Here is a 24,386-nt window from a genome sequence, read left to right as displayed (position 1 = left end):
TATTTTGTATCACTAGGATAGCTATATAGCTAAGTTTATCTACTAGTTTGCTTCTGAAATCTAATTTATTTCACCTCCATTTCTTTTATATCAAACATATGTGTTCCAAATGCTGCTGTCTAGCAAATGAAAGAATATATTTCTGTATTTTTCTTGATATGGGATAGTAATGTAAATGCTGATTTAGACAATCAGCATCTCTCATCATCTCATTATTTCTTACCTTCACTTTTGGCTTAAATATAACTTTACCATCTTTATATGTTTGTTTGCAGTTTCCATTCTTGGTGTTAAGTTCGGTAAATAACTGTTTCATTTATTTTCATAATCATAACTTTTCAAGATTTTCTATTTTATCCCCTTCAATTCTTTTGTGTATATTTTGATATGTCTTTTTTATTCTTCCTTACAGTCCTAGTCTATTTTATTATTTACTAAAAAATTTACATTTGTGGCGATGTACAATAATGGAGAGAAAATAGCCTTCCCCTAAAAGTGATTCTAGCAATTACAACAATTTGGGAAGTAACACACATATCTTTATATTTGTCAGTTATTACGGTGCCTTTCCCTGTGTATACAATAAATGAAACAAGATAGCCACTTTCGGATTGGCACAATAAAAATAATTTTCTCTCAAACCTTGATCTTTTAAGTGGAATATACTGTAACCAGCCTAATCAGCCTTTACAACGAATTAGGCTTTCATCAATTGTTAAATATCTTTCTGGTATATATAAATTTATTACTTTATAAATAGGCAAAATTTTATTAAGTTTTGGGTTAGGGTCGGTCAAATGTCTTATTATTACAAAAATGTACACTTCTTTTTATATTTTGATATCTTCTTAGGTTCATCAATTTCTAAAAAAACGGAGTACACTATATTTTATTTTGTTAGTCAACCACTGAATCATCAGAAAGTAATTTGAAATATGCTAGTATATCCATATTGCAGGGCTTCCACTGGTGTTAGACTCCAAAAATAGTCACTTTAGTTGTTGCAGATATAAATAATCTCCAAAATAGTTGCCAGAGGCAAAAAATAGTTGTCAAAATAGTTCCCCTCCTCCCAACAAAGTTCTACAACGTTTATACTTTAATGATATAAAATAATACAAGTAATTTTTTTAGACGCTTACACTTTATAAAATATAAACATTATAATTTTAAATATGCAAAATGCAGAAACCTCAAGCTCAATTCCATAAAGATGCATAGACATTATGTTATACAGATGCTTTCAGAAATTTTTAAAAAATAATGAAGAAATATATAAGAATAAAAAATTGTAAGGTATGATATTTGCTGTGCTGTGTAAACAATTGTCTGATTGTAATAATTGCACATGTATAAAAAACAAAAATAATGAACTCAATGCATTACAAATACACATAAACACTGTTATAATATTTTATAAACTGTTGTCACATTTTCCAATGAAAAATATTAATTAAATCTTGACTTAGAATTTATTTAAAAGTTATTAATTATAATATGTCAACAAAAAATTGAAATATACTAGAATTAATCAGCATTACATAACTTCATCATTAATTATCTTTTTTGAAAATTTATTTTCCACCCAAGAGTCCCACAAATTTTTTGGTCAAGTGTTTATAATTCTTCTAATCATTTCATACAATCACTATCACACACATTTAACCAGTATTTTAATAATATTTCTTATTTGCTGCTCAACCAAACACGCATTATTTTTTTTTTTTAGCATCTGTAACTTGTTCTTGACATTCTTAATGTTAACTTAAAGTTAATCATTTTTCATTAGCATCCAACATATTCTTTCTTGCATCCTTTAATAAAGTGTATTGAATCAGTTCTTTCAATTTTTTGTGAAATTTATGTACTTTACTAACACCAAATTTTATTATTTATTAATTAAATATGCAAGAAATGTGGCTTATTTCTTCTCTTTTAAATTTTTATATTATTATAAAATAAGTTTAACATGAATGTTAACTGTCATATTGTGGATGGAAAAAGATAGAATAATGATACAGTTAAAGCATGTTAGTAGGGAGGGATTAGTAAGAGGTACTTGGAGGAAATCTTAAGAGTAGTATAAATAAATAAAACAGATTTGTGTATCCAAGTAAAAGTGCCAATCCTGTAGTTTAATTCTTTTTCATTTAGGTCTGTATGTAAGGAGAAGTAACAGATATAGAGTTCATATGACAGAATAGAAAAGCTTATTTTCAACCACAGTGAAGAAAGTGTGTATGGGTTAATAAATAGAAAAGTAATTTAAAACGAGCTTTTAAATGTTATAAGAAATAGCTAGGATTAATAAAATAGCTATCTTTTTAAATTTGATTGTGGTACAGAAGAGATCTAACACGTTTTCTAAATTAAATGACAGTTATATAAATTAACAGTCAGGCAAAATTTCTGACTTACAGCGAATACAAGAATAATAATACACTTAAACTTGAAAGCTATTTGATGTTATATTCGATAAATTAAATATTACATGCAATTATTAAAATAGCCAATTTTTAAATATCATTTTCACTAAATACATTATTTATTCTTTAAAACAATTCTTAAAATTTTGCTACCTCTTAAAAAACAATAGGTTCAGTACGCCCGTATGAACTGAACACCCTATTTACATAAATGGAAAATAATTCCATACAAATTGAACTATACGTTCTAATTATGCTAAATTCAGAAATTTTTACATTAATGCACTACTGTAGTAATCTTAGAAACTGTTTTGTCAAAATTAACAGTTTCTAAGATTACTACACAATAACAGCTACTAGACTAACTCCAACAGCTACTAAGATCTTTTGCTATAAACTATGCTTGGAGTGAACTTCCCATCTCCAATTGCTCATGTATGAGTACAGCAGAAAAAAACTAATTTTTATTCATACTGTGATTAGTAAAAAATTGGAATTTTATTATTTTTTTGTAGTAGCTAATAGTCAACAATTGTTTGCAATAAAAAAAAATTAACATAGCATCTTTTTCTCTATTACAGGTGTCTTAGCCAACTTTTTAGTTGCAGTTCTGAAAATGTCCACAAAAAAATAATAAATATATAAATAAAATAAAATAACAATAAATAAACGAAACCAGAATCAAAACAAATGGAAATGTTTGAGGAGAGGGAATTGATAGGGCATAGGCACTGCGTATCTTCTTCCAACCAATGGCTATACTTTTTGTTTTAAACTATCTTCAGAATCACTACTGTAATTATTACTTTCCAAACTCTTTTCATATAAGACAAAAAAGTGGTATCTTGCACCACCATAAATAACATAATTAGAGCTTCCAATCTGAGATCAACAGTTCTGTCAGACAGAAAACTAACAGGTGCAGAAAATTTCAGAAAAACTGTTAACAAGTTTTGTCGTTCTCGATGAAAAATTGAGTTTCAATGATTTAAAAAAGAAAGCAAAAACATGCTTTTAGTTAAAATAATTCTTAGTTTTTAACATTAACTTTTTTAATTTATTTATAACCAATCCCTATCTAAATTTAATTTTTATCTCTACTTTTAATTCAGTAAAATGGTTTTTCTTTGTAAGAAATTTATTATAAAAATATTAACAAATGAGACTATGAAAATGTTAGAATCTGGCAAATACTACAGTAAGCAGAAAAGAATGACTTGCTCTGTATTGTTTCAGTCCAAAAAAAATTTCGCCCCTTTAAATATTAGGCAAGTATTAGGTAGTATTTAATTTATGAATACTAATTGACACAAGAGTACTGATTTGAATTACTTCAGTTAATGATTATTAAATTCAAAACTAATATTTTGAATTATAAAAAAGCGATTAAGGAACAGAAAAAAAATTCATTTGTGACAATTTAAAATAATATATTCAAAATATACCATTTCCAGTATTCACAGATGTTGGCGGAGCATTTTCTTTATTACTCGTCACAGAACTACTATCACTAGGTATATCACTGAGAGGTTGTTGTAAGCTAACTAGAAAAATAATAGAGTAATTATAATAGTTAAAAGGATAAGGTATACTTAGTGTTACATAGACAAAAGTGAAAAAACACGACTAAAATACAAATCAAATACAAAAATGGACATACTATAGTTTTGGTTCTTTAGACAAGAATCTTCCCAAGTGTCTAAACACTAAATGACATTAGTAAAGTAAAGAGATAAACTGGGACAGGATCCCCAGGAGGCAAAAGCTTAAATTAGAAAAGATTTCCATAGACATTGGGCATTTAAATATTGGGAAAGGGTAGGGTACTAAAAATATCAAACTAAATTATTAAAATTTTTCAAAATTTGGAGAGAGTCCAAGAAATCAAGTTTGGTTTGAGTACTAAATGTTTGTAAGATGTTAATTTGGTTCGATAATTATTTGGATAAAAATGAGTTCTGACAAATCACACTTTATTAAGAAACAAAACAAATTGACATAAAAATAATAATTAAAAAAAAATAATTGATAACAACTGACCTCACATGCCAGCCAAAATCTCTATTTTTTTAGCTGAACCTGAAAGATGAGTGCAGCCCACTGTCTAGTGGAGTTGCCAAACACTACAATGTTTTTGTCAAAAATCTCTATTTAATTAAAATTTTAGCAATTTAGGGACTGATTTTCAGATAATTGGGTAAAATAATCAAATCGCTTAAGTTTGAATTAAAGGGTTTGTTGGATTGCCCTATTAACTTTCTATGAAAGGAATTAATAATATTAGATGGAAATCCATGGTTAATTGAAAAAGCTTAAAGGTTAATGAGCTCCTCATTAAGAAGATAACTAAACTATTAGAACAAATTTTAGAAGCATGATAAACAAGTGTTTGTCAGGCAACTAGCTTTCAGTTAGACAGGAAAATTATGAGGAAAGAGTGAAACTTCAAAAAAAAACATTTATTATTCTCCTGCTCAAACATGAATTGAATGCAAGGTTCTAAAGAATTCACAATATTAAGAACATAATCAATGTCAAAACAACTGTCAACATATTCGCCTGCAAAAAGAGAATAATAAATCAAAGAATTTCCTTTGAAAATAGTGCATATACAGGTCACTTAAGAAGGGGCTGACAGGGTTACCCATAGCTAAGACATCAATCATTCAATGAAATTTACTATTAAAAGTAAAAATGAACTGCTCTGAGCAAATGCGAGTAAGGTGTACTAATATGCCAATTTCTACTTGGCTTAAGTTGAACTCTTGTAATCTCTTTTTCAGAAATTAAGGATACCATTAACGGCAGGCTAGTAAATGAAGATTTTAAATTGAAAGAGACCATTATGTTTTCATTAAGGTTGAATGTACCAAGCCCATTAACAAAATAATTCAAGTTTTTTGCAATAAAATAATTCACATTAGAAAGTGAGGATAAAATTGAAAAAAAAGATGCTTAGCTAATTTAAAAGAAATTGTGCTGATTTTCAAAACAATGGGTCTAAAGTCTATGGGTCTAAGAGTCTATACTTTAGGGAAAATGTAAAACCTAGCCCAGTGCGAATTAGTAAGCGTAAGAAAATATTTCAGATTATTAGGAATAATTACAGCATTCTTGATTGTAGATCTAATTTTATTCAACTCATTAACAATAGGATCTTTAGGGAATACTTTATATGTGCCTTCATCAGCTAATGTTTGAAATTCCTCATGACATTTATCTTTGTCTAAAACTACAATCTGACCACCTCAGCTTTAGTAAAAACTATGTCTGGGTAAGACTTCAGAAATTTCAATTAAGAAACAGTAGTCTTGCTAAGATTATGAGTAGAAGAGCTGGAATTCAAATCAACAATATTAGTAAGAAAATGTCTAATAGAATCTTTTTGAGAAGTTCTGAGAACAATAAATTAAAATTTGAAAGCTTTTTCAATCAGAGCAACCAACTTTGGTATTGAGGGTCTGGAAGGTAGAGCAAAGTTGCTAAGTTTAAGAACATTAAATTGGTTATTGTTTCAAGTAAAGCTATTGAGAGAGCTACTTAATTTAGTGTTCTCAGTATCTCTCAAAAAGAATCGAAAGAATATATACATATAACGAAATGAAAGTTCACATATGTAATAAAATTAACTTACCATCTTGGACATTATCTCTTGATGAAGATAAAGTAGATGTAGTTACAACAGTGGTAGAGTTATTACAGTTAGAACCATTTCCACATGATGTATTATTTACAACTGTATAAGAGTCTTGATTGTTACTACAAGAAGTAGAACAAGGGTTTGAACATGAAATAGCACACATATTTGTTTCTGTTTTGATGTCCATTGCAGAGTTTTCCAAACTATTGGCGATGGAGCATATGCTTTCATTTATATTTAAGTTATCATCACAATGGTTCATGTTAGTTCTTTTACTATCTTCTTCACTTTTTAAATAGTCTGCAATATCATTTTCATCTGAACTAGAAATTTGCATTTGCACACTTTCACCATTGGGTTTTTCAATGTCTGTACCATTCACTTCAACATTATCAACACCATTACTACAGTCTAAAAAATTTTTCTTTTCAAGCATGACATCTAAATCTTCACGTTCCCGATTTATGAGAAATTCATTTATTTCTGCTTTACTTTGTTTTGGCTTTTTTTTGCACTAAAAATAAATTAAAGAATTAGTGAAAATTTCAATCTGATTCATGAAAGTCATTCACGATTAGAAAAGAATAATTATAAAGATGGAAGTTAATTGAAAATAAAAGAAAAATTCAAGAAACCCAAGTAATAATATTGTAGGTCCTCCTTGTCTGTAAAATGTACAAAAGTTGAAATTCAAACTATATTAACAATTAAATAAATAATTTCATTGTTAAAATATTTAGACATAATTATAGACATACATTCTGACCAGGTCATTCCTTTATATGAAATTTGTAAGTTTTAATTTATATTTATTTACTTAATTTTTCACAAAGATATATTTAAACATAATTAGCAGCTTGAAATCAAAACCCTCTGCTTTACAATGTTAAGTTTAAAGAATATTTTAAAATATTTGAAAAACAATTTATAATTCACTTACATCAGCATTGTAATTGTGTTCTAACAGTAATCCCCTAAACAAACTTCAGCTCTTACAGAAAGATTTTCAACTGAAATGGAAGTAAAATTTAACTTTGATAAGTTCTTAATATTGTTTTTGTTTTTCAATCAGGGCATGCTTATTATCTCTCTTCAATTTCTTTTACAAAATGAAAAATGGCAGTTGCAAGCATAGGTATTTCCCATCTCTTAGAAAATGAATACAGCAATTAAAAAAATAAATTAATAAATAAATAAACAATTACAGTGCAAGTTGTTTAAAAAGCATGCAGACATGAATATATATTGGGTGTATATATAGAGGATTCCTTTTTTTTTCAATGTAAGCAATATGCTAGGTTGATTGTGAGCAATCAAGTCTGAGGACATAATGTTAAGAAATCAGTTTATGATATAAATTTAAACCAAATGTTTTTCTTAGAACAAAATGCAAAACATGTTAAGATTAACCAGCGTAACTTATTATCCAAGTGTCTAAGAATGACCAAGTGAAACAATGTTTGGATATTTAATGATTAAAGTCAAAATAACTATGATACATGTCCGCAAAAACTGTTTAAACACACATCCAGGGTTCCTACACTATTTTGAGAAAACAATATCCTGACTTTTGCAGGTTTTTCCTGACCTTTTACAATAAAATTCCTGACTCGCCGTTTCCCTCTCCAACAAAACTTTTAACATTGCAGTTTCAATTAGTAATAATATGCTACTTAGTCATAAGTATCATATATTGAATAGGATAAACACTTATATATTAGAGTGGAATTGTGTAATAGCACTTTATATCCCAAATTATATTTTCAGAAAACTTGTGAAACGTATTTTTAATTATCATGATTAGATTAAACTTTTAGTGTGCTTTTGTAGTTAGATACGAAAACTATTTTAATAAAAAGATCAAGAAAATCTGTTGGATTATGGAAATATTATTTTATTTAATGTTAAGTGGAACCAAATGCATGAGTGTCATCAGGATATAAAGGGTTAATCAAATCTGCGAGATATGTATCAGTATCTTCAAATAATATTTACTCTTAAAACATACGAGAACATTTGTTACATTAAGTTATTAATTTTTAAAGATCACCAATTCACTTCAAACTGACTATTTTTTTAAAAAGATAATATTGAAATATAAAAGGGAAAAAAGTCAAGAAAAGTTAATTATATACAAATAAATATTCAGATAGAAAAATTATGCAACTTGTGAGAAAAATAAAATCAAAAACATTTTTTTTTCAGTATTTTTAAATTTATTTCTGTAATACTGTAAGCTTCCAGAAAAAATCAGGGGCTCCTATATTATATAATATTTTTCAACATATTTTGTTGTTTGACAATTTCTGAATCAAGAACATCCAGTTCTGTTGCAGCAGTTATCGTCAATTTAGATTTTCTTAATTTCAAATTCTTTTCTTTTATTCATTTTCCAGAAATTTCAGCTTTTTTATTATCTTCGTTTTTCTTTTTTTTAGCTTCTAATGCATGTCTCCCATCTTGTTCCAGATCCTTTTACAGCATCTAGCATTTTTTCATTAATGTCTATGTTTTTTATTCCATTTATAAATAAAGCATAATCATACACACGCCTTTGTGAAATAATAGTCTTCAATGAGGTTTTCAACCAAAAGCCTTTATTGATTGAAACCCCCCCCCCTTCAAATGTTGCGTTACCATGAGAGAGGATAAGAACAATTTTTTATAATCTCCCACAAATTTTCACTTTTCTTTTCTCCGTGCAAATATTTCGAAAAAAAAATTATGTAATCTCTTTTGCTGTGGATTAAACTCTAAGAAACTCTTTTGCTCTTCTTTTTTTCTTTTTGACAGCATCACAAAACAGTAAAAATTCCTTTTTTTTGCTTTTTCTGCTGTTGTTTCAGCTACTGTTGTCTGTAAACTAGTTATTCACACAAAGAGCAATAAACCTAGCAACCCTATCAAAAATTCCCTATCATTGGATAAACAGGAGGAAAATTGCTAACAGGACAGGTTCTACCAGGTAAAGAGGAATGTTATTATGAGGAAATTACATATTTTGAATTACAGAATTTTTCCTTGAAACTTTATTTTTTCCTGTCAGTCTTTGAACTACAGTTTTTTTTATTTTCCTAACTTGACGAATACATAAGAAAAATCCAGACTTTTTCTGACTTTATGAATATGTAAGAAAAATCCTGACTTTTTAGCTAAATTTTAGAATATCCTGACTTTTGCAGGTCTTACTGACCGTGTAGGAACCCTGACATCAATTAACTGAGTGTGTTACATAATCAAATTTTAACTGTAAAAGAAATTAGAAACAAAATAGATAATTAGGATTATTCTATGATTAAAAACTAAATAGATGATAAACCAACATCCCCAAAAACACCATATGTTCAAATGCATGGAACAAAAATAAAAATTATGACTTAACAAATACAATAAAAAAAATTGATTTCATATAATGCTGGAAGAAAATTTGGGATAGATACAATTAATGTTGGATGTCTTACCAAATGCCTTAAAATTCATTATTGATTTCTCAAAAAATAGAAACAAAGTTAACAGCTGCTAATTCTAATTTTGTATATATTGATGTTTATTATGTTAAATATTCACTACTCATGTAATATACAGTTGACATTTGATATAACGACCCCTGTTGTTAAAATGAAAACGAACATTATAATGTGATGTTGCTATGTCGTGCCTACATAAAATTAGTGCAAATATTTATTTATATTTCACAAATAATCAACAAGTTTTGGAGAAAAAAAACATGCTATGTCAGTTTAAACAGAATTATGAATCTGATTATATAGAATTTTTAGGGCGATAAAGTACAAATATTATTTACAGTACATTTAATGTTAAAAATTTAAAATTTTTCAAATGACATCTTTTAATATTACGCATAAACTTTAGCCAGTTATTCAGTACTTTTTAAGGGTTTATACTCAAAAAGAAGAAATTTTTTCCTAGACTTTGCCAGGTAGATTTTTGTAAAATTCTAGGATTTTAAAAAAAAATCTATATTTAATAAAAATGTAAATTAGATAAAATCTTGATTCTAGGAAAGCATTTAGAAATTATTTTTATTTAAAAAAAAATCAGGTAATTTAAATTATGCCAGTTTTGATTAGTAATATTACATTGTCAGAGCACGATAAACAAAGGACTGAAAATGAAAATAAGACTACGTGAATTTACCAAGCAATATAAACAACAGCAAAAATTGAAAAAGTAAATTGTTTGTAAGTATGAAGTTGTTACAAAAAATATTAAAAATACGTAAATAATCTGGGTATAATTGAAGTGAAATCATTTAATCAATGTAAGAACATTTTGGAAAACAAAGACTCAGAGGAAGATTCTTTTTCAAAGGGTCTGGAAGACTCTTTTTATCCCTGTTCAATCAAACATAAAAAAGGAGCAGACTTAGATAAAATTAAATTAATTCAAAATCTCAATTAAAAGAACTTTTTGAAAGCAAATTGTTGTTTCTTGTGATGAAATAAGTATTAAAAGTTTCGATTTCCATTTCCTAAAATATTATTTAAAAATTTTTTCTTCTTTTTAAAAAAAAAAAAAAAGGTTAAAGCACAATTTAACAAGACGCTCCAAGAGCTTATGCTTAAAATCTTGTGACGTCACTTAAAATGAATAACATATATAGAGTCAAGTTTGCTAACTGAATGCTGAAAAACAGCTCCTTCCGGTAGAAAAAAAACTGCTGCTGTCCGTCTAATTCTCAATGCCTGAAAGCCAAATGGAATGAAGCAATGACAGGGAAAGAGCGACTCTACAAAGTAGAGAAAGAAATTATCTTCAAATCAGTCGCTGCCAGATTGATCCAAGGCTAGAATGTTGAAATTTTGCCTGTTTTTTTCCTTTTTTTAAAAATCAAAATTCGTATCTCGTAAATGAAATCAGATGAAACAAATTATTTTTTATTTTGTTACAAGGAGGAAATATCAGCAAATAGAAGGTGGTAGGGAAATTACAAAAAATAAAAATAAATTTTAAAAAAATTTAAAAAAATACATACTACATAAATATAATAAAGTTAAAAAAAGTGAAGCGAAATTTTTTTAATTCTAAAACTGCTAAAATACAGCTATTTTTTATTCACTATTAAAGTAAAAATACAGTTAAGCAGTATTAAACAATTTTTTTAAGAGATTCAGAAAACCAGGAAATTCACACATCTGGGATAGCTACCCAGCATTCCAGTGCCCAGCATTGGTTCTCAACTGTATTTAAATATTGATTTATTCCATAAATATATATTGTGACATTTAATGACCTGTGAAATGATTTAAACATAAAATTCTATATATTGGATAGATTTGCACTTCAAGATTTGCATTATAAAGATCTTCAACAGTAATATTAATAAGTAATATAAGTACGGGTTGCTTGGGATATTGGTCCATTTTACTTCCTATGTGAATTTCATACCCCCCTTCCTTACCCGTCGAATATCGAAGGCCTGTTATTAGTCTCTGAGTGATCGTTTTGAAAAACTCCTGAATGCTCTTGAGTGTGTACTAGGCATGATTCTTTATCGCCTTAACAAAATCATCCTCAACAAAACCAATTGTTTTTTTTAATCCTGAGTGAAAAATGTAGCAGAAGAATTCCGATTTCTGTTTGGATCCTAGGTTTCTATTTCTGTTCGATCGTTAAACTAGCTCTTCGCTTACCTGACTTAGTACTAAATCTTCCTTTCTATAGTTCTTTCTTTCTCCCCCCGTTTTTTTCTTTTTCTTTTAATTCAATTCAATCGCTTTATTTTGTTATTCTCAGATATATTTTAAAACAAAAGGACTCATTTAAATAAATAGATTATTTTTCATTAATACCTTATATGAAATTAAAAGTAAACAAATTTGTATTTTAGATTTGTGTTAAAAATTTTTAGTATAATAAATTCACTACATGTTTTAAAATGCTTTAAGAAAGGGAAAAAAATTATATATCATTTTTACCCACTACAGCTTTCTGATTTTGTTATTTCATATATAAATATTTCCCAAGTATTTTATTTCCTTAAATCTAGCAACATATTTTGCAAGAAGGCAATTAAAAAATTTCATTACAATTATGTAAAAATTATTCGTTTAGGTGTAAACAAATTAGTTAAGTAATTTGTTTGCAATGACATAGAGAAGTGTGTTGCCAGAGCAAACTCCTCGATAAGAAGCATTTGAAAAGAATAGTGTAATAATGTAATCTCTAAGAGAGAGATTTTATTAAATAAAAATGAAAAAATAATTGAAATAATATACATCAATAACATTTTTATATGCATGTATGTGTCTAATCATATATATAGGGGTTGGACAAAATAATGGAAACACTTTGATACTAACACATTTTTTAATATTTAAAAAATAAATACTCAGAGAATCAGTTCAGAAATATAGGAGTGATTAGATTGTGCGATTTCTCATACATATGCGTTACCCTTACGGACACCAAACTGAAGGGGTGTCCCTTTCGTATGCCAAAACGAAGGGGTGTGCAACCCTAAGTCAACCAACCCTCCTTAACTCCCAATATCATTATCTCATCCATCAAAGAATTCTTAGAGGGGTGGGGGCTGAAATCCAGGTGCATCTAAAAGTGGACCAATATCCCAAGACACCATAAATAAGTAAGCATTTTTAATAAGTATTAATACAACATTAATTGTTAAATTAAAATGACAAATACAAAATTACTTGTATCTCAAAATATTTTTTTTTAATTTAGAACAACCATACAAAATATGAAATTTTGAAAAACAAAACTACAGTTAAAATCAGTTTTAAGAACAATTTAAGATAACAAATGAAATTGCTGTCACAGTGAGCTAAGTAAATACAGGCAACAAACAGCATTAGGCAATTTATTGCAATATTTTTTGAACAATTATTACATCATAAACATCATACTTTATAAACATCAGTTTGCTGTATTTTACAATTCCAAGGACTATTTTATGTGAAAAATGCCTCTTTGATTTCAGCCTTAATCTTCAGAGTTCTAATTAATATTGATATAGGAAGTCCATATATTTTCGCTATATCAGTTTTTATATTACTTATTATTTTTTATATATTATTATTTCCTTCATTCAAATTAAATAAGGAAGTTTTGTTTCAACTTTTAGTTTCTTTTCCATAGATCTATATTCTTTTCAGCAATTTTTAATCTGAACTACCATTATAACCCAAACAAGATAAAAACTCATTGCCCAATCGTATTTAGCGGTTGAAAGATGCAAGAAAAATATTAAATGGAGAGTAAAGACTTTTCTCAATGGAAGAGAGATTGGCACAAAAGGCACATTCTTTTAGAGTGTGCAACAAGATTCTTAAAAACAACAAAATTCTTCATTTTAAGGAGGGAGATAACTTGGCCAGCATGTTTTATAAATAACAAGCTGGCGAAATTATTTGTTTATTATAACATGTTTACAGTAAGCAAACATATAATACCTGTTACCATGTTTTTTTATAACATGTTTTATTCATAATAAAGGGCTAAGGTTATAAGAAGGAAATAAGGTGAAATATTTTTTACTTTTCTGTATTAATGCCCAAAGTAAATATACCTTCCATTTTGCCCATTTTTGTAAAATAGTGCTTACTTGTAATATGCCTTATTTGCTACATGGAGCTTTTATCGTACCATGAAATCACTTTTGTGCAATAATAATAAAAGATATAGTTGTAGTTACTGATATTTTTAAAATATACATTCATTATTTATATGTTTATAATGCATGTGCATTGCTGGCTTATTAACAAACAAACAAAGAAGTTTATGCTATGCTACCTTAGTTTTAGATATGAGTGAGTTTTCAGCTGAATAAAAACTTATATGAACCATACTTTCACTGTATCAAACTTATTTAGTTTTAAATCTTTTCTTTTGAATAAACATTTAACTTATGTCAATGAATAAAACTAATAGAATGTGCATTGAAAGCATGGGTTGAAAGGCATTGATTGATCTTTTTTGTTAATAACTGATATAAAAAATATAATTTCAAACAAAACTGTAATCAGAAAGAAAAAAATATTATACAAAGATTCATTAATAAAACATATAAAAATTAAAATTACCAGAAGTTCAAGCTCAACAATTGGGAAAAGTTCAAAGTTCAAGTAAGAATATAGTTCTTTCTCCTGAAGATTTGAAGTTTTTCGAAATTGCTTGATAAAAGATTGCCAATCAGATAGAGTCAAACACACACACTCCCAGTCTTTTTTGCTTTGTCTTTTATGTGAGAACTCTCGATACAATCTCAAATCTAAAAAATTTAATAATGTAATTATGCTTGCTTTTAATTAAACATTTTCAGATTATTAGATTAATAAAATTAAGTACAATATTTTCCACAGTAAAAGTTGACTTTTTGAGCATTAATTTCTGGTAGAAAGGCTTCACTATTATTAATGCCACACCAATGAAAAATATCACCCAAACTTAAGATTATCAACACATAGGCTGCATCATTACAAACTCTCCACTTCCACTTTTAGTAAAAACCATTGTTTGGCATGGAAAAATAAGGATATATAAAGAAAAAAGTTTTGGCAACAGCCCACTATCCTGACAAATATGATAAAAATAATACTATTATAATTCTATGAAATATATTAAGCAACAATAAAAGAACTTTTTTTAATATGAATTTCACATGTCATGGCAAGAGTTCCATTTTATAAAGGATTTAACTTCATCTTCTCTCGAGTCCTCGAAATTATCATATTTGGTACAAATCAATTGAATTGGAAAAACAATTCCTAAAAACTTAATTGTTATGTTTGCATGGACATTTTTACAGCAATCTTGACTGATTTGGCACACAACATCAATGTTATGAAAACTGAATTAATTCAAATAGACCAAAAATTATGAATTCATTATAATCAGAACATTCGATAACCAAATAAAATTTATGTGAGACAAAAGAGAAATAACTGAAACACATTCTGAAAAATTTGTTCATATCTATAAATTCTATTTTATAGTAAAATGTAGCTGAAAAATATTTTTGTCATGTGTGGATGTCAAGACTGTGGTAGAGATGAATTTGTATTAGTGTATCTGATGCTTTGTACTTAGTACTTAAAAGTATCAAGTACTGCATCAAGAGATAAATGAGTTCAATAAGTATAAAGTACTTTTCTAAATGCAAAATTTAGTAAAACCTCATAAATATGTTTAAAAAATCAAAGGGAACAGAACTTAATTATATATTTAACCTTCATTTTGGATCAGTCCCAAATCAATCCCAAGCATAGGAGCTGGTTTTGCTCATATTAAGTATTAGGTATATAGCAGATTGCTTTGGATTCGTCTCAGATATCTGAAGATATAATAAACTTTTTGCCACACCATAGTCAATCTAACTAGAATTTTCACATATTCAAATGATATGCTTCACATTTCTTAATTTATTTTGCTCAATTACACATCAATTTTCAAATAATTATTTTAATGTGCTTTATGTTTTTACTTTTCTTCGATAGTTTTAAACATCAAACATAATTTAATGTTTTGAAAAAGTACATATGACATCCATTTAATTTTGATTAATAAAATGTACTTACTTAATAATGCAGTCTTAAGTTAGATTAAAATACTTTCAGAAAAACAGCTTAGGAGAATATTTATAATTTTTTAAGGAATCACATACGATACGAAAAATATTTTTGATGTGCATTTGGGAAATGCAAAACATTTCTGTACGTCATTCCCTTGTTTCTTCGATACAAGCTAATGTATATGTCGCGCTGAGTCATTTAGAAATTTTACACTAATATAACCATTTTCCAGTAAAATTTGTATTTTTTATGCAATCTAGATGAATATTCTTCCTTTCCCTAAGATGAATATTCTTTCTTAATTTTGCATTTTTTAATCTTTACAGCTATAAAAAAACATAATTTTGAAAGAGTAAAAGTGAGATTTCTTTGCTTTATTTTATTGCTTTTTACTATCAATTTTGTTTTTATTTGTTTTTCTTAGAAGTGCTTAAAGAGTAGAAAATTATCATAGTTTTGTTGCAAACAAAAAAATTTTACAACTCTTGTTAGTTATATGAAGAACTTATTATAAACAGATTATTTAGAAAATTGTCAAAAACTATAATTTCTATTATCTGAACATAATCATCACTATAAAAAAGTAATAGAGTAATGTTTATTTATATAATCAAATAATAAGCCTTCTGAATTAAAATTTTAGATACTATATATTATTTATATGAATCAATGAGATTTCAGAATGTAATTAAAAGTGAAGTTTGAGTTTCGTAACATACCTTAAATAAGGACTTAAAGCAAATCCTTTCCAAAATTAGTGTACTTCTCAATTTATTTCTAACTTGTAAAAGCTCTAACGTGCCTGAAATAATTCCTTTAAAAATTTCAGAATAAAGAAAAAGGCTAATTTGGGTTTCAGAAAAAAAATTGTTAAATAATGCTTACCAGTGATTACTTACCATCCAAATACCAATAAATATTATTAAAGGCATCTTGACCAGCACATATGCCCCGCTATTAAAAAAAAAAAATTTGTTATTATACTATTTATAATATATATAAAAAAGTTGCAGAAAATGCCTTTGTTAATTACTGATAAAATTGCAAATATAGCTTATTAGCCCCCCCCTTAAGATTCTAGGGCTGTCTGCTGCTATGGACAGATATGCTAATTTTCGTACCTTTTTATTATTTATATTGTTTCGCATCACCCACTTTAATAAGTTGGGGAACATTGCTTTCCAACAAAAAAGGAGATGGTAGGCAATAAGATTAAATATTTTCTAGCGATCAGTGAGAATCAAAAAATTAGTGACTGCTGCTCCAGACAATTGCTAGTTGAGTTCTTTTATTAGGCAGACAGAAGATACTAGTAGAACAAACTATATTTTCAATAGGCTAATGGTAGAATATTGGAATGGGTAAGTGAGTAAATCTATATACAGTATTAAGTCCCACTGCTGGACATCCGTTTGTCGGAACAATCCATTTTATGAACCCTTTATAACAATCAAAATACACACAACTCTTTAAAACTATGAATATTAACGAAGCTTCTGAATAAAATAGCGTTGAAAAAAGAACACCAGCAGGCAAAAATTATTTCCCTATAAATTATAAATGTTTTCATTAAAAAATTTACTCAATTCCATTCCTTGATTTTGAGGCAGGCTTTTTTTTAATGAAATTATCTGATCATTTGTGCTGATCAATTGAGGAAGATCAGTGGTCTTCTCACTGGCCACTACACCCTCAGAAGACATCTCCACACAATGGATCTTACACCCAATTTCCTTTGTTGTGGTTGTGATCTTGAGGAGACTTCATGACACATTCTTTGTGAGTGTGAGGTCTTTTCTACTCAAAGATTTGAGCATCTAGGACAACTTTGTGCAAAGGTCCAAGAATGGAACTACAGGACATTCCTGTCAGGTGTTTGCTGAACTTTGTTTCAGCTATAAAGCTTTTTTGTTAGTCATCATCTAAGGCTTGGGTACAATAAACCTCCGGTTGATGTGCCTTGCTCCTCGGAGTCGCCCAACCTCTAAGTCTATCTATCTATCAATCTTGAAAAGGTTAGCAAGTTCTTTTTAAACAAAAACTGAATTGTATGAGCATTGTTGTCATTATGTTCATTAGAATAAAATTAAAAAGTAATCGAATTTCGAGATTTTAAAGAAATATACCAATTGAGTTTATCATACGGTACTGTTTAACTCTTAACTTCTTTCATTGATTGAAACTAGATGAATGTAATATGAAATGATGACTAAAAGATATATTGTAAACTTAGATTCTTTTCGATTTTTCATTTTTTTTAATATTCTAATATGAATATCTTTAAGCAAACAAGTTAAAATTTCTAAATTCCATTTTTTATGTTTTTCACACCATTTCAGGATGATTTCCAATAATTTTTTTTTTTTTTTTTTTTTGGACGTTATTTAAGATATTAAACAGAAAGAAGATATTCTTCATTCCCCAATTAGACAAGACGACACCAACATTAATGTAACCCTTTCTCAAAAGTTTCATCTACAGAAACTATTATTACTGCACTTTGTCTTCTTATGGAGATAATGAAAAAGATTATTTTTTTATAAAAAGGGATTAGGAATACATTGCAATAGTTTATTTTATTTATATCAATCACATTTGACTTTCGTTATTGTACTAAATCCACATGGTAAGGTTTCTAAAAGATCTATTCACTGGGAGGATTAACGAAACACTTAAATCTTCAAAACTGTTTTATAAACAAGTTTTAATTATAAAAGATGAAGTTAAAAGTATTATCCATAAAATGAGTCCTGATTTATGTTTCTACCATTCAATTTTATAACAAAATAAGCAAAATTTTTTGAGAAAAATTGTGTGTTTTTCTTTCAAACATTGACCATGGGGCATGGTCTAAATATTACTTTGAGCTGAAACTTTCTCAATATTATTTTTATTCCAAATATCATCTATTAAGAGGAAGCTGAGAAAGATAAAATGAAAAAAAAATTCCCCATATTAATATATAACCACCCTAATGCACACAAAACAATTGTGCTTGTAAATTGAAAAAAACTTTTTTTTTTTAAATCTGAAATGCACAGTGACATAAGACTAAAATAAGTATAAAAAGAAAAATATATATACTATACTTATGTTTACTTACTAAATCATCAGCAGAATAGTTTTCATCTACATAATCAGCAATATCTTCTTCCTTTGTTTGACAAACATGATCAATTAGCCACTTTAAAGTTCCAAGCTAATGAGTTAAAAACAAAATAAAAAAATAGTTAATACCAAAAACATTTTATTTCAAATCTAGGTAATGACAATGAAAGATGAAAAATAAATTTTTTTGCATACTTTTGCATATAATATGCTTAAAAATATTATTTGACATTATCTCAATTAATTTAAAAATTACCAGTCATTGAATCAAACTATGAGCAGTTGACTAAAACAAAAGGTATAAAACCTTGATAAAAATTTTCTAAGACGTTGCTCAGAATCAATTCATATAATCCTTTTATTTCCAGAAGTTTGAATTTAAGAAGCCTTTAACCTATTATATGCTTAAAATATGAATAATTTAAAAATTGTCACTTGAAAAAAATGTTGAATTTCTCATGTGGGATAACATAATTAAAAAATTACTCACAAAAGTAATTTCCTTTTCATTACTATTTTCATTCTATATGTACTGAAATGGATGAGAACTGTTGCTAGTAATCCTCTGCTTAGTGCACACAAAGGTAGAGCATAAAACACATGATTAAGTTTATTTGCTGATTAGAAATCCTATAGGGTTTAGAAAAGCTATTCTATGGGAAGGCCCCCAATAAACTTGTTTATAAGTTTGAGTCTCTGAAGTTCAACATCTATGAAAAGAGGCACTTTTTAAAGTCAAAATTTATCTCTCATTTTTATAAAGTTTTTTTTTTACCCTTCATAAAGTCATAGAGGCAAAGATACAAAAATTTGTCACAAAATTTAGCATGTATAAATGTTCATTAAAATGTCAACATTTCAACAATATTGAAACTAATGTCACATTAAAAAGTAATCCAATATTACTTTATACAACTAACAAAATTTAACTTTCATTTGTCCTTTTTCGAACTTATTAAGTTAGAAAACAAGGAACAATTTCTTCTTCTAATAAGATGTATAATAAATCAATAAACATAGTTGCACAAAATTCTTTTTAAAAAAAATTCTATTTATGCAGTGAAACCTTAACTTATGGACACTCCTCAAACATAGACACTACGCTATATAAACAATTGAATTGTAAAAATCCCAGTCAATTTCTTATGAATAAATGATTATACTATACCCTTTCAATATCTTCTATCTTGTAGGACAGAAACTGATATTAATTTGCATCTAAAAAGTTTATTTTTTTTAAATGCTTTTAAAGCAGACACTATGCAGCTCTATAATTTGTTTATTTAATTTTATTATATACAAATTCTATAATGGAGTGAAAAATTTTTAAGGACAAACTAATGACTTAAGGAGGACAAATTTTCCTGTCGATTTTAGGAAGAAAAAAATTGCAAAATTAACATTTCTTAATTCTAATAATTAATGGCATTATTCTGAGCTCATTATTGTATGGTTGCATTTTGCATCACAACTATCTTCTTCAAGAGCACAATGTTGCCAGAATTCTTACAGGTATTTCATATTATAAATTGAATTTAGAATAATTCATTATTAACTCAAAGAATTTCCAACAATAATTTAAATATGATTGTTTGAGTGAAACTTGTGTGATATGAAATACAATATCACTAATATTGAACTAATTAAAATGGAAAAAAGGTTATAATATAAAAAAAGTTTTTCAACAAGTCAAAATTATTGCATGGTGCTCAAATTAGTATTGAAGAACCAAGAAAATTATCTATCAGAAAAAAAATACTAATTTCATTATTAGAGTAAAAATAAATCACGAAAATACATTAAGACCCGATGAACTGATATAACTTTAACTAAATTCATTTTTTTCCAATCTGATTGATGTCTGATTGAGTTGTGTTAATAGAGCAGTTAAAAAAAAAAAAAACTCTGAATGATCATATTTTTACGTAATTAACTTATTGGTTCAAAAGGTTAGAATCAAGCACAAAAACATACTTTTGAATAAACACACTTCTTTTTGACAGATTTGGATTTTAAATCATTAAAATATAAATCAGTCTGAGAAATATGTTCCCAATAATTTAATCAAAAACATATATGAAATTTGTGTCCCTTAATATTAATTTCCCTCTTTGCACATTTTGCCATTTATCAAGAATTTTTTAGGGACATTAAAATATTTTAGAGCTCAATTATAAATTTTTTTTATCCAGAAGTAATTCCATGCAAAAACATAATTTTATATTTTTTTTAAATTAATAACAGTTAATAAAATTTTGAGCAGGTACACAAATATTGACATGATTTTAAATGACAAAATAGAAAATTTAAATTATTACTGTCCATTAGTTCTTAAAAATAAAATGTAAAGATAAAACATTTTAAATTTGATAACTTGGAAATTATCTGACCAATTTGATTTTCGTATTTTGTCATTTAAAATTATATCCAATATTGGATAAAATATCCAATTTGGATATTCTATCCAAACTTTCATCAAACAATTTTAAGGTTTATATAAACATTTGGAGAGTATTTAATTTCATTGTTTGAAAATAAATTAGTTCTTAAAGAGCGAAGAATTCCATGAATTTTTCACAATTGCAAATGTTCTGACCAACCACGCATTAAATTTGTTTTCAGAACAAGATTTCTGATATAAAAGCACTTGAAATGTTTCAAAAAGATTCTAATGAAGTTTTTTTTTTTTATCAAAAGCAACAGTATTATATTGGTATAAAAGAATTTTTCTAAAGAGACCTGAAATGCAGCTAGAAAACATGGGTTTTCAAACTCAGAAATTTTACCCATCCCCGAGGACGGCTTGGCCGACAATGTACCCGTCCTCCTTTGAAACTAACCCGTAGCTTCTAAATAAAAATTTAATTTTCTCTTATTTATTACAAACATTTATACAAATAGCGCAGTGAATTAGTAGTTACTAGGATTACAAATACTAGGATTACATTATACAGTAATAAAAGAAATACTAGGTTACTAATAGTAACCCAGTATTTCTTTTATGAAATAATTTCTTTCTTTTGTGAAATAATTTAAATGACAAAGGTCAAGTTATCTGGGAATGTCAATTTATCTGAGGGTACTGCGTTTTTTAAATAAATCAGATATGACGTTTGCCAGTTCCACAATCAAGCCAATGATTTACAGAGGTTTCAGCACAAAAATCTGAAAGGGGTTTTCCACTTAGGTAGATACTCATAGTTGCGTTTAATGCTTCTTGTTTAAGACCAGTACGTAATGTGTTTTTTTTTGTAACTTCATTGCTGAAAAGCCCCTTTCAACCACTGCAGTACTCCCAGACAGAAAAAACATGAAGTGAGCATGTGCATTTGGTCTGACTAAGGAATTAACCAGATTTCTAGATTAGAGGGTCATTTTAAAAGTGAGGCACTAGACTCTTGTAAGATAACAAAAATTTAAAATGTATCACGAACATTAACGGGAAAATGGCCGTCCGTGCAGACGTCGCATTCGAGAAATTCCATGTCCACGGGGAATTTTTGACCGCAGAGGACGGGCGGTTTCTTGAGCCCTGTTTTGTATCATAATAAAGCATCTTTTCACAACTCAATTATTTGTAAATTTATCACAAAATATCCAAGTGCAGCCCCTGAACTCCCATATTCTCTTAACATAGCATTCTGTAACTTTTTTTTACTTCCATGGTTGAAACTGCGTCTTTGTGGTCACAATTTTGAATATATAATTTGAAACAGGAAAATTTGCTACTAACTCTAAAGAGCATTTACACAATTGATTTTAAGGCATATTTAAATGATCGGAAAAAAAAATTTCTTACCTGCATTGAACAGCCGCCCCAAATTTTTGGGCTTACGACTATTAATGTTCAACTCCGCAGCCTTGTAATTTTGAACCTAATCCAGGTGACAAGGGATCTCCCGGATCAAATATAGGGAGAAATTTGCCTTTGTGGGGAACTTTTTGATGGAACCAACCCGCATTAGCGTTATGTGGAGAGGAAGACCACGAGAACCTCCCACGGTTAGCCTGATGGCCAGGGGACTCTAACCCATGATCCATCTACCACTGTGGTCGGTGCGAGCAGGAAACGAATACCGTATTTTTGTCCAAGAACTGCGATTTAAAATAATAGTAATTTTTATTTGCTAGTTTCATAAGTTTTTACACATAAAACAAATAAATTTATTCTTTAAAAATTTTATATAAATATTTTTCTTTTTTTAAAATGTCGAAACTAGTCTAATACCTTAAAAAAAGATTCTGTGATTTAAATCAATGATTTTTTTAAATAAAATGTTTTTAAACTACGCCAACAATGCTTTTTATTTTTCTTGATATTATTCGCAGCAGTTCTTAGGCATAGCCCTCGACACAGGGTCACAAATGGGTAATAATTGAAATTTTTAATACAATTAATTTCTATGACATCAAAGTTGAATTAATGTTCATATTTTAAATATTAAACTTGTGATGTAAAAGAGCATTAACTGAAATAAAAATTGATACATATTAAACGTAAGTAAAATAACTAGTCTGAATTATATACTTAATAAAGAAGAAGATATCCAAGATTTAGCAAAGATAAGAAAAAATAGGGATAAGCTAATTTTAATGCAATTTTGAAAATAACGTTCTGCTATAGCAATGGATACAAGAAAAATTATTAAAGCAATCACAAAATTTGGAATAGCATCAATAAGGGCTATTTTTCTACAGTAAGGTTCTTTTACGATAGTATTCAGTGTCCTTCTTGGAACTGAAATTCTTGAGTCATTAACAGTAATTAACAACAGGAGAAGACTACAATAGCAATGTCTTCTTTACAACCCCCTGTGGAAAGATCTATTAACTCACATATGCAACAATAATTGGCTACAAGATAAATAGCCTTTTCTGCTGGGAAAGAAATAGAACCAGGAGTGTAGTTTAGGAAGATTTAAAGAAACTTCCTCAACGTGGCAAGAAAGTGAAGGGAGGAAAAAAAACTTGTAACATGACTATTAACCAGTCTTGAATTTTCAGCGTCTTCGGGCAAGCGCCCAGTTAGGCCACCCCTAAGCATGGCCCTGGGGACAATATTTTCCAGATTGCTGCCAGTTCTCACAGTTTGATAGTCAAGATTACAAGTCTTTCAAAGTTCAGAGAAAAATAGTATTATTATTGTGTCTCATTTGAGCATTTCATTAATACTTTGAACCATGAAGATGGGCCTTTAATGTGAAAATCATTCAAACAAAGATTATTCAAGGGATAACTTTTTTTATTTTGGTTTACTGAATAAAAATTGTACTTTTATACTATTTTCGGCTCTACTACGATTTCACTGTCTTTGTTACCTCAACTAATTTTGTACTAAGTACTTAAAAGATTAGCAGCAAAATTTACCTTTTCTTCAGGAGTTAATTCCTGCCATGTAGTGCCATTGTCTAAAAATCGAGGAACATCAGCTTTTTCTCTAATCAATATGATTCGTAAAAAAGATTCAAAGTTTCTGATCCTAATTAAAAAAAATATATATATATAACTAAACAGTATAGGGTGAAAACAGCAGAGACATAAAAAAGGAAGAAATTTCAGTAGAGTAGCTAGATTTTTACACGGGTAGCTGCATACATTAAAGAAGAGATAAGTAACTATTAAATAATTAATCATAAAAATAGAGAAAGAAATTATAAAATG

General features: G+C 27.9%; 1 protein-coding gene across 8 annotated transcripts in view; it reads right to left on the bottom strand.

The window, feature by feature from the left end:
- The window catches only part of LOC107436381 (BCL9 domain-containing protein legless), a 135,760-nt gene that overhangs the window by 20,557 nt on the left and 90,817 nt on the right, over positions 1-24,386 (bottom strand). For 4 of the 8 annotated variants that reach the window (XM_043038870.3, XM_043038871.3, XM_087154922.1 and 1 more), the window contains 6 exons: positions 24,093-24,204; positions 18,721-18,816; positions 16,517-16,571; positions 14,130-14,317; positions 6,061-6,580; positions 3,872-3,970 (listed from right to left, as the gene is read on the bottom strand). In XM_043038870.3, the coding sequence (XP_042894804.2) occupies positions 3,872-3,970; positions 6,061-6,580; positions 14,130-14,317; positions 16,517-16,571; positions 18,721-18,816; positions 24,093-24,204 (1,070 nt within the window). Of the gene's footprint in view, positions 1-3,871; positions 3,971-6,060; positions 6,581-7,006; positions 7,077-14,129; positions 14,318-16,502; positions 16,572-18,720; positions 18,817-24,092; positions 24,205-24,386 lie in introns of those variants that run through there. The other 4 variants (XM_071187697.2, XM_071187698.2, XM_071187701.2 and 1 more) reach the window with 4 other exon arrangements.

The sequence above is a fragment of the Parasteatoda tepidariorum genome, chromosome 11 (genome assembly GCF_982258835.1).
Source record: "Parasteatoda tepidariorum strain Cologne lab strain chromosome 11, Ptep-v5.0, whole genome shotgun sequence".
Taxonomy (NCBI): Eukaryota; Metazoa; Arthropoda; class Arachnida; order Araneae; family Theridiidae; genus Parasteatoda; species Parasteatoda tepidariorum.
Note: the sequence above shows the minus strand (reverse complement) of the source record. Positions and strands in the feature narration are given on the sequence as shown.